The sequence below is a fragment of the Lipotes vexillifer genome, unplaced genomic scaffold (assembly GCF_000442215.2).
Source record: "Lipotes vexillifer unplaced genomic scaffold, Lipotes_vexillifer_v1.1 scaffold657, whole genome shotgun sequence".
Classification (NCBI taxonomy): domain Eukaryota; kingdom Metazoa; phylum Chordata; class Mammalia; order Artiodactyla; family Lipotidae; genus Lipotes; species Lipotes vexillifer.
Window position 1 is genome coordinate 1,244,787 of NW_006774518.1, and position 10,622 is coordinate 1,255,408.

Genomic DNA, 10,622 nt, shown 5'->3' on the forward strand with positions numbered 1-10,622 from the left:
AGGGAAAGTAGGGGAAGGTAGCACCTCATTACTGCCAGATAGAAGTCCAGGTTCCCCACCTGATTTACATTGAGCTCCTCCTTACTGTTGGGTAGGGGTAGGAGTTCTGGCTTCCACATGGTCACCACAGACACTGTGTGAGTGCAGACTTGTTATTGCTGGGTGATGGTGAAAGTCCCGACTCTCTACTGGCCCTTTTCTGGCATTGCCTCAGTGTCACCCTCCCCTACTTCCCCTGCCACAGTAGTTTCAGAGAAAACCAGCTGAAACCTAAGGTTTAATTAAGATCCAGTCTCATAACAATACAAAATGTCCACATTTCAATAAAAAATCACTCAAATACCAAGAACCAGGAAGATCTCAAACTGAATGAAAAAAGAAAATTAAAAGATGCCGACACCAAGCTGACAGAGATGTTAGAATTAATCTGACAAAGCAACCACGATTAATAAAAAAAAACTTCAATGAGAAATTGTGAACACATGTAAAAAAAAAGAAAATATAGACAATGAAAATATAGAAAGCTTCAGTCAGGAAATAGAAAGTCCTAGCAAATAAATAGAAGATATAAAGAAAAACCAAATGGAAATTTGAGAACTGAAAAATACATTCTCAACACAGAATGGAGAAAAAGCATCTGTGAAGTAGAAGATCAAACAACAGAAATAACTCCATCAGAACAACAGAGAGAAAATAGACTGGAGAAAAAAATATATAAGGGAACAGAATGTAGTAGGCTGAAAAAATAGCCCCTGAATGGTATGTTTATCTCCTAATCACCAGAACCTATAAATATTACCTTATGTTGAAGAACAGTGAATATTATTTTATATGGCAAAATAAGTGATTGAGTTAAGGATCTTGAGACAAGGAGATTATCCTGGATTATCCAGGGGGGGTCCAGAATGCTATAATAAATATCATTATAAGAGAGAGGTAAAGGGAGGTTAGACACAGAGAAAAAGGTGATGGAAAGATGGAGGCAGAGATTGGAGTGATATGGCCTCGAGCCCAAGGAACACCGAGGCATGACCAGCAAGCAGCTCCAGGAGATGGAAGAGACAAGAAACAGGGTCTGTACCCCAGAGTCTCTGGAGGGAACACAGCCCTGACAACACCTTGAGTTCAGACTTCTGGCCTCTAAAATTGTGAGAGAATAAATTTCTGTTGTGTTTAAGACACAAGTTTGTGGTAATTTGTTATAGAAGCCAAAAGAAACTAATACAAAGAACTTCAGGGACCTGTGCAACTATAGAAAAGATGTAATGTTCATGTCATTGAAGTCCCAAAGAGGATGGGGCTGAAAAAGTACTTGAAAAGGTAGTGGCTGAGAACTTCCCAGTTTTGGCAAGAGATGTAAACCTACAGATTCAAGAAGCTGATCAAAATGAAAACAGGATAAGCCCAAAGAAATCCATTCAAAACCATGTCACATTAAACTTCCCAAACACAAAGGCAAAAGATTTGAAAGCAGAGAAAAATGACATCTTACCTATAGGAGAAAATTTAAATGACAGTGGATTTCTTATGAGTAATAATGGAGACCAGAAGGAATTGACATAGTATTTTTAAATAACTGAAAGAAAGGAACTGTCAAGCCAGAATCCTATACTTGGTGAAAATATCCTTCTGGAGTAAAGGAGAAAATCAAGACACCCTCGGATGAGTAAGACATAGAATTTGTCACTAGGAAACCTACCTTTAAAAAATGGCAAAAGAAAAAAAAATTTAAAAAAAAATGGCAAAAGGAATTTCTCTAAATAGAAGAATCAGGAAAGAAGAAGGAATATGGGTAAATCCAATAAGCTTCCTTCTCTTGATTTTTCTAAGTTACGTTTAACTGTTGAAGCAAAAATTATAACATTGTCTAATGTGGTGCTAAATACATTTAGAGGAAATATGTAAAAGAATTATAAATGGGGAGGGTAAAGGATTTAAGGGAAGTAAGGTTTCTATATTTCACTCAAGCTGGTAAAATGATGACACCAATAGAACGTGCTAAGTTGTGTCTATATGATATGAAACCTAGAGCAACTACTAAAAAAGCTATACAAAGAGATACACCAAAAATGTTATAGATAAAATACAATTTAAAAAACATTCAAGTAACCTACAAGAAGGCAAGAGAAGAAAACAGAGATGAAAAAACCAAATATGAAATGGCAAAATTATAGAAGCAGAGAACAGAGTCCTGGTTGCCAGTAGTTAATGAGAAGATGGGAGTGAGCAGGAAGTGGGTGTGTTCATAAAAGGGATTGTAGTGGTGGAAATGTTGTGTATCTTGACTGTAGCAATGTAAATATTCCAGTTGTGACATTGTACTATAGTTCTGCAACATATTACTATTAGTGGAAACTTGGTAAAGAGTAAATGAGATCTCTGCATTATTTCTTACACTGCATATGAATCTACAATTATATTAAAATAAAATTTAATTTAAAAAACCAAAAGAAGTATAGTGTTTTGTGATATGAGAAGGCTATATTGAATTCGAACTTCAGTGTCCAGAAATCAAGCTTTATTAGAACACAACAAGTTGGTTCTCAACTAAGAAAACCTACCTTAAGATCAGTTGAATAGAATTAGATTAATTTGATCTGCAATCTGAATTCCCCCTTGTCATGTAACATAATAAATTCACACGTTCTGGAGATTAGGTGAGGAGTAAACATCTTGGGGGAGGGGGTGTCATTATTCTGCCTACCACAGGTAGTATGCTATCAGCACCTGTCAGTCATTCCATAGCAGTACATCATGATTTCTCATTTCTTTTTATAGCTGCCTAGGTAGTTATGCCACAGTTTAGTCAATCAGTCACCTATTGATGGACATTAGGTTTGTTTCCAGTCTTTTAGCTTGAATACTTGAACGAATAACCTTGTATGCATGTCATTTCATATATTTGTTAATGTCTTTGGGATGGATTTCTATAAGTGGTATTGCAGGGACAAAGGGTAAACTTATGTAAGTGCTTTTGCTACATTTTCTTATTTTTCCAAATAGGGGTTGTATTATTTTGTGTTCCCACTGAGAATGTATAAGAGTTCCTCTTTCCTCATAAATAGAGTATATTGTCAAACTTCTGGATTTGAGCCAATCAGATAAAATGACTAATGGCACCTCGGTGTAGTTTTTAGTTTGTATGTTTATATTTTGAATGAAGCTGAGCATCTTTACAGACATTTGAGGGCTGCTACAACTTCTTATTCTGTCAACTGTTCATTTCTTTTGCCCATTTTATCCATTGGGTTATTGGCTATTTTCTTTTTAGGAAATATTTTAGGAATCCTTTGTATATTAGGGATATTAGTCCTTTGTGATATGTTGCAAACATTTTTCCAGCGTGTCATTTGTCTTCTGACTTTTCTTTATGGTGTTTTTTGATGACCAATTCATTTTATTTTTATTTAGTCAGATTTATCTGATTAAATTTAATTTTTTATTGCTTTTGGAAATTGAGGCATTATTAGGCAAGATTTCCCTGTTCCCAGGGAATTAGAATTATTATTCATGTTTCTTCTAATACATGTATAGGTACATTTTTTTACATTTGGTTTTTGGATCCATTTGGAATTTATCCTGACTGTGCCGTGTGATGGGAGATATTAATTCAATTTTATTTTTGACCAAATGGCTATCAGTTGTCCCAACACAACTTATTTACATGTCTGTCATTTCCCCTGTTAACTTGAGATGCCACCATCATTTACTAAATATCCATAGGTACCTAGGTCTATTTCTGTGTTTACACAATATCACACTCCTAATTATAGAGGCTTTATAACATGTGCTAATATCCGATTAGGCTGTCCCTCACCATTGTTCTTTTTTCAGAGGGTATTGTGGCTATTCTTATTTTCCCATATCAACTTTATAATCAACTTGTCTAATTCTAGAACAATATGTGTTGATACTTTTATTTTAGAAGACTGACTTCTTCAGTGAGTCTTTCGAGCCAAAACTCTTATTAGTCTTGTTGGCATATAGCTTTCTATTTGTCTAAGTATACACTTGGCCTTTCAGGAGGTTTTCCCCATACAGGTTTTGCATATTTTTTCGTAAGCTTATTCCCAATTATTCTTTCTTTCTTTCTTCTTGTTTTTTGTTTTGTTTGTTTGCTTGCTTTTTGGTTGTTGCTATTGTAAATTCGGTATTCTCTTCCAATATATCTTGTAACTTTATCACTGGTTATTTGCATATAGGAAGGCTCTTGATTTTAGTGTATTAATTTTATATCTTGCTACTTTACTAAATGATATTTTAGTTTTCCCATTGAACCCTATGGGTTTTCAGATGTATAATCATTATCGTCAGCGCATAAGAGAGAACCGAAGAAGGTGAAAAAGCAGGCAGAAAGCACCAGGTTGACCCTTGAGAAGTGTGTGTGGAAGAGGTCCCTTCCTGAGTCGGGAAGGACCTCGGGAAAACATCCTTTTGAGGCATCTTGAACATCAAAGGTGCAGAAACCCAAATAAAAGTGAGAGTGGAAAAAGCATGGGATTTCCCTAGCACAGGTAGGCTCGCCAAGCCTCGACCGCCCATCGGGTCGGGGGAAGTGGAGATACTAGCCAGCCGAAGAGGAGCAGGAGAAAACAATATCGCGAAACCGCGGGCCTGTGAGTCTTCAGCTGTCCTCTCACATGGGCGCGCGGGAGATCTACCGATTTGCGAGCCCCTCCCGCCCCCTTCCTAGAGCGGCGGCGGAAGTGAACCGGTCTTCCGCACTTCGCGGCCGCTTCCGGCCTCTATGGGTCGCTACTGGTGGGTTCCGGTTTCGAAGCAGTTCGAGGCATCAGCCTCTTGTTCCCGGAGAGAAACCGCTGCTGGCGTCCTGGGGCTGCGGGTGAGCGGTCCTGTGCTGCGGACGCGGCAGGCAGGGGTGCTTCGGCCTTCTCGGCCCCGGCTGGAGTGGGGCGGCCTCCGGGCCTCACTTGCCTAGGTGGATCCGCGAGAAGCTCCTTGACGCAGCAGCTAGCCCCGACCCCCAATCCCTCGGAGAGTGGGTCGGAGCCCGGGGATGAAGGAGCGACCCGGCTGTGCGCTCCATCCCTCCCGGGCTTGTCTCGCGCGGTGTACCCTTCTTGAATTATGCGCCTTCTGACATTTCTGAACAGTCTTGGTTCACAGACGCTGACTGGCGTCCTAGGGCCTCTTTCCTGGGCCTGCCTTTAGATTTAAAATCACAGAACGCGAGGGTAGAAGAAAGTCTTAAAGACCAATGTCTCCAGCCTTTTCGCTTGATAAATGAAGAATGAGGAGCAGAGAGATTAGGCCCCTGAAAGAATAAATTCATGTGACTTTGCCGCTTTTATGACTAAACGATTTCCACCAGACATCTGGGTATTTAAAAAATTTAAAAAGCAGCTAATCAAGGATGTCTCAACTTTTTATTATTATTTGTTTGCCGTAAATGTTTGTTTATTCCGTTTAATTGTTCTTTTTTCTATCATCAAGTGGAAATGTTTCCTACGAAGTCTTATTCTTCTTTCTTAGAGTCCTGAAACAACTTAGCACCTTTTACTTAATATTTCTCTTTAAATTAGTCTATTCTTGAGTCTTTTTTATCAGAGTGTTTTCCTGCATATAGAAAATTAACCTGGAGGCGGCTTTCAAAATGCATTTTTAAATTCTTAGAATTTTCAGTTTTTGTTTTTGGCGTAGTTTGTGTTAATGATGATGGCTTCTTCTTCAGTTCCAGCCAGAAAGAGACGGCACAGGAGATCTTGCTTGAAGCATTCATAAGCTTTTGCACAGCTATGATGGCATCTACTTGGTCCATCCAGGCCAACAAGGACCAGGATGAGCTTTTGGAAATAAAGATAGAGGAAGAGGAGGTGGGGGAGGAAAAGAAGTGTACCGCCAGACAGGATCAGAACGTGCAAAAGAACACCACCCACAGCAGGGAGGTCTTCCGACAGTACTTCAGGCAGTTCTGCTACCAGGAAACATCTGGACCCCGTGAGGCTTTGAACCAACTCCGAGAACTTTGCCATCAGTGGCTGAGGCCAGAGACCCACACAAAAGAGCAGATTCTGGAACTGCTGGTGTTGGAGCAATTCCTAACCATCCTGCCCGAGGAGCTCCAAGCTTGGGTCCAGGAACAGCATCCACAGAGTGGGGAAGAGGTGGTGACTGTGCTGGAGGATTTAGAGAGAGAGTTGGATGAGCCAGGATATCAGGTGAGAACAAAGATGTGGTTTCTGTTTGAGAAAAGATGAACTAGGGATTTCTAGGCCAGAATGAAGTCTAACATTATTTCACAAAACGTATTCTCGACACTTTGGTGCATCAGAAAGGGGCCTGAGTGTCGTAGAACATTGGTTAACATAATCCTAACTTATTTATGTGTTTTCTGTAGAAGGATCATGTATTTCTCCATTAAGCTACAAAATTCTGTTTGATGAAATGCTGCCCAGAAACATTAGAAACAGAAGACTTGTAGGGCAGAGAGAAAATGTTAGAAAGATGATGGTAACAAGGTGGGCAGCAGCCTCTTGAAAGGGGCATCACTTCTGCTGAACAATACAAATAATTAAGAAATAAAGTTTTGCAGATATATCCACTGCCTTGTCTCCAATAAAAGATTAAAAGATAGGGGCTTCCCTGGTGGCGCAGTGGTTGAGAGTCCGCCTGCTGATGCATGGGACACGGGTTCGTGCCCCGGTCCGGGAAGATCCCACATGCCGCGGAGCAGCTGGGCCTGTGAGTGATGGCCACTGGGCCTGCGCGTCTGGAGCCTGTGCTCCACAATGGGAGAGGCCACAACAGTGAGAGGCCTGCGTACCGCAAAAAAAAAAAGGATTAAAAGATGGAGACATCAAAGTCACCATCTCAGAGGAATGAGATGTAGGAGCAGAGTGGAAAGTTAGGAGGGAGGGGCAGGTCATGGGACCCATGTTTCTTTGAGTAGTTGAAAGCCCAGTTAAGTTGGAAAGGTGAGATGTGAGTAGAAGAGTTGAGCACAGAGTCCAGGACCTTGAATACCAACCTCTTGAGTTTAGACTTTATTCTGTAGGACAGAAGCTCCTAATCTGTTTTCTCTGAGTCTAAATGAATTTTACTAACGCCAAGATATAAAAAAAGAACCAAATTATGTAGGACTATTTTGGTTTGTTTTAGCGTTGATAAAAGACAGTGGTTTTCACCCGGTGACAATTTTGTACCGCAGAGGGCATTTGGCAGTGTCGTGGAACATTTTTGGTTGTCTTAACGGCGGGAGGTACTACTGGCATCTAGTGGCTAAAGGACAGGGATGCTGCTAGATATCTCACAGTGGAAAGAACAGCCTTATACAACAAAAAATTATTTGATCCAGTATGTCAATAGAATCAAGGCTAAGAAAGCTTGGTATAGAGAGTATAAACGGTGAAATAATAAAAAGGAAATATAATCTAGCATTGAAGTACAAAGACTGAAGAGGAAAGGAGCATGTGGCAGAAAGATCTGAGTTTAAAATAGGGTCATGAAAGTGTGACTGTGAAGGAAGAGGCATGTTTTAGGTAAGAATTAATTGAAAATGATGACAGAGTAGAGGTATAAAGAAGGAAGAAAGAATGGAGAACTCTTTATTGAGCAGTCTAGTCTAGGCTAAACAGTAGGGATTTCAAGGTTGAAAGATGAGCATAATGGAGACACTTCTAACAGAGTTCAAGATTGTAGGCGAAGGTGGATTGGGAAAAGTTCATTCATTCAGCAGATATTTATTGACTATCTGTTGTTTACTAGGCACTGGGAATGCACCAGTGAACAAAGTGTAGAGGGTTGCTGCTCTTACATTGATAGATTTTAGTCTACTGAGAGGACACAGTAAACAAAAAATCAACAAATGTATAATACATCAGGTGGTCATAAATTCTATATTTAAAGAAGCAACAGTAAAGCAGAGAAAAGGAATAGTGGAAGAAGTGAAGATTGTGTTGTTTTCAATAGACTGGTCAGGGAAGGATTTTCAGATAGGGTGACATTTAGAGCAGAGATCTGAATTAAAAGAGCAAGCCATGCAGCCATCTAGGATAAGAGTGTTCAGGCAGGGGAAATATCAGTAGTAAATGGATAGGTCCTAAGGTGAGAATGTGCTTGTCATGGTAGAGATGTATTTGTCAAGGAGGAGATGAAATCAGATAGTTATAAGAAGATCAAACCATACAAGGGACTTGTAGGCCATTATAAGGAATTCGAATTTTATTCTGAGACGGAAAGTCATTGGAGAGTTTTGAGCAGAAGAGAGATTTAATCTGACTTAAATTTTAACATAATTACTACCTGCTATGTTGGAAAAGTTCTACACTGGGGCTCATGGTGGGACTAGGGGAGGCATAGGGGACAAAGTTAGAAGCAGGGAAACCAGTTTAGGAGGCTGTGGCTATAAGCAATAATCCAGGCAAGAGATGCTGGTGGCCTGGACTAGGATAGTAGCAGTGGAAGTGGTGAGATGTGATTGGATTCTGGATACCTTTTGAAGGTAGAGCTTGAGAGGATTTGTTTCTGTATGGGTTGCGGGATGTGAGAGAACGTGAGTTAAAGATTATGCCAAGGGTTTTAGTCTGAACATCAGGTAGAATGGGTTTGTCATTCACTGAGATGGTAAAAGGAATCAAGAGTTAGGTTTTGAATGTGTAAATTTTGAGATTCTTATTAGAATCCAAGTGGAAAGTTTGAGCAAGCAACTGGATATAAAAAGTTGGAATTCAGTGGTGGGAATCTGTGCTAGAAATATAAAATTGGGACTTGCCAGAATATGGGTGGTATTTAAAGCCATGAGACAAAAAGGGATCATCAGGGGAGTAACCAGCAGTGGAAACTGGGGAGTGGCCGGGAAGGTAGGAAGAACCGAAAGAAAGAATGGGATTTTCAGGTGCAGGCAAAAGTAATTTGGTGTTAGTCATGTTGAGTTTGTATTGTCAACAAGTCCTTTCCCTTGAGGGCTGCTGAGAGTAGCTAGTGGAGTTTACAGCTTGATTTATGAGGCCTAACCGAAGATCCAGGGACAAAAGGCACAGTTCACTATACTGGCCTTTTTTTTGCTTTCCTCTCCCCAAAATTTGAAGTATCAAAACAACTTTTTCTATACATCTGAGATAGTACCTGCTGATTTTGGCTCTTATTCTGAGGGAGAGAGTACAAAATGAAACTATGTCAGGGAAATAGAGCCAGTGTATGGTGATTTCTTATTTACAAAATTTAGCCATTGAAGGGGATGGGGAAGTAACTTGAGGGCCTGTTGTATGCCAAGTTCTTGTGCGAAGTGCTTTACATGGCATGGTGTCATAATCTCAGAGAATTTCTAGCCCATGGTGACAGAGCTACTAAACTAAGGATCAGAGTAAGTAACTAGAGTGATTCCAGCCCTGCTTTTTATAATACCATGCTGGGGAAACCTATTACTTTTAAAGGCAAGAGGAAATGGGCCCGTGGAGTAGTGGAAGCTACAGAGTGGCTGAAATTGCTGAGTAAATGAGTTAACTGAAGGAGCAGGGGTCAAAGGGAAGTGGAAAAGGATGCGATTGAAGGCAAAAGTAGATACAAGCCTTGAAAAACAAAAGACATCTTCCTCTAAGATACAAGGGAAGGAGAAGAGTATGAGAGTGGAGATAGATAAAGTGAAGGGGAGATGATTTTTTGAGATGATTATGATCTTAGATAAATAGAAGATAAGATCATCTTCCCAGAAAGAAGTGGGATAGGAACCTCAGAAGAGCAGAGTCTATTAGGAAGAGCTTTTGGGGTAAATATTTCTTTGAGCATAGACAAAGAAGTAAAAGGGGGCACAATCAACATTCTTTAACTGTTAAGAATAGGGGAAATTACTTCCAGCTGGGGAAGGGAAGGTTTCTCAGAAGAGGTGACATTTATGTTGGCCTTGAAGAATGAGTAGGATTATGGTAAGCTGATATCTGGAAAGAAGTTTATTTCAGGTTTCAGAGAGCTGGGTGCCACTGCCATGAATAGTATACTGTTCTGTTTAATGTTATCAGAGTGAGTATCTCAGTTATATCTCATCTACCTCAGGTCTCAGTCCACACTGAGGAACAGGAAATGTTCTTGCAGGAGATGGTAGCTCTAAGAACAGAACAAGAACCCAGAATGTCCCTCCCGTCTGTGAAAGCCCAGCTAAAGTGTGAATCTCCAGAACTTGAAGCCCAGAAGAAGCAAGGTAAAGAAGAAAGACCCACCTTGGGAGGAAGGGGAAGATGGGGCTAACACAGGGCACTGGGGCTGTTTTGTACTTTGTGCTGTTTCTGATCATTAAAGTCAGGAAAATCTCTCTAGAAATCTGACGGCTCATGTGTAGACCTCAGGCAGCCTGGTTTGTCACTCTACAGCTCTTTTTTTCTCTCTATATTAATATTTTAAAAATTCTGCCTTTATTTTATTTGAAATCACTTAGTTTAGTTCTTCTGACAGTTATTTTCCTCTATACTGACCTCCCTGCTATTTTTAGCCTTTATCCTAGCAGACAATACCATTATCTTCCAGTTTGACTATCTCCTGCCTCCTTCACTTAAATAAACCTTTGCTCCATGATGTCTGCAGCTAACTCTCAGATGGTGCAGGGAAATATGTGTGTGTGTGTGTGTGTGTGTGTGTGTGTGTGTGTGTGTGTGTGTGTGTGTGTGTGTCTC

The 10,622-nt window shown here is 40.2% G+C and overlaps 1 protein-coding gene across 1 annotated transcript in view; it reads left to right on the forward strand.

Annotated features, from left to right (window-relative positions):
• Positions 1–5,759: 5,759 nt before the first annotated feature.
• Positions 5,760–10,622, forward strand: part of ZSCAN12 (zinc finger and SCAN domain containing 12) — a 14,095-nt gene continuing 9,232 nt past the window's right edge. The window contains exons 1-2 of the mRNA XM_007449237.1: positions 5,760–6,179; positions 10,009–10,153. Coding sequence (XP_007449299.1) covers positions 5,760–6,179; positions 10,009–10,153 — 565 coding nt within the window. The remainder of the gene's footprint in view (positions 6,180–10,008; positions 10,154–10,622) is intronic.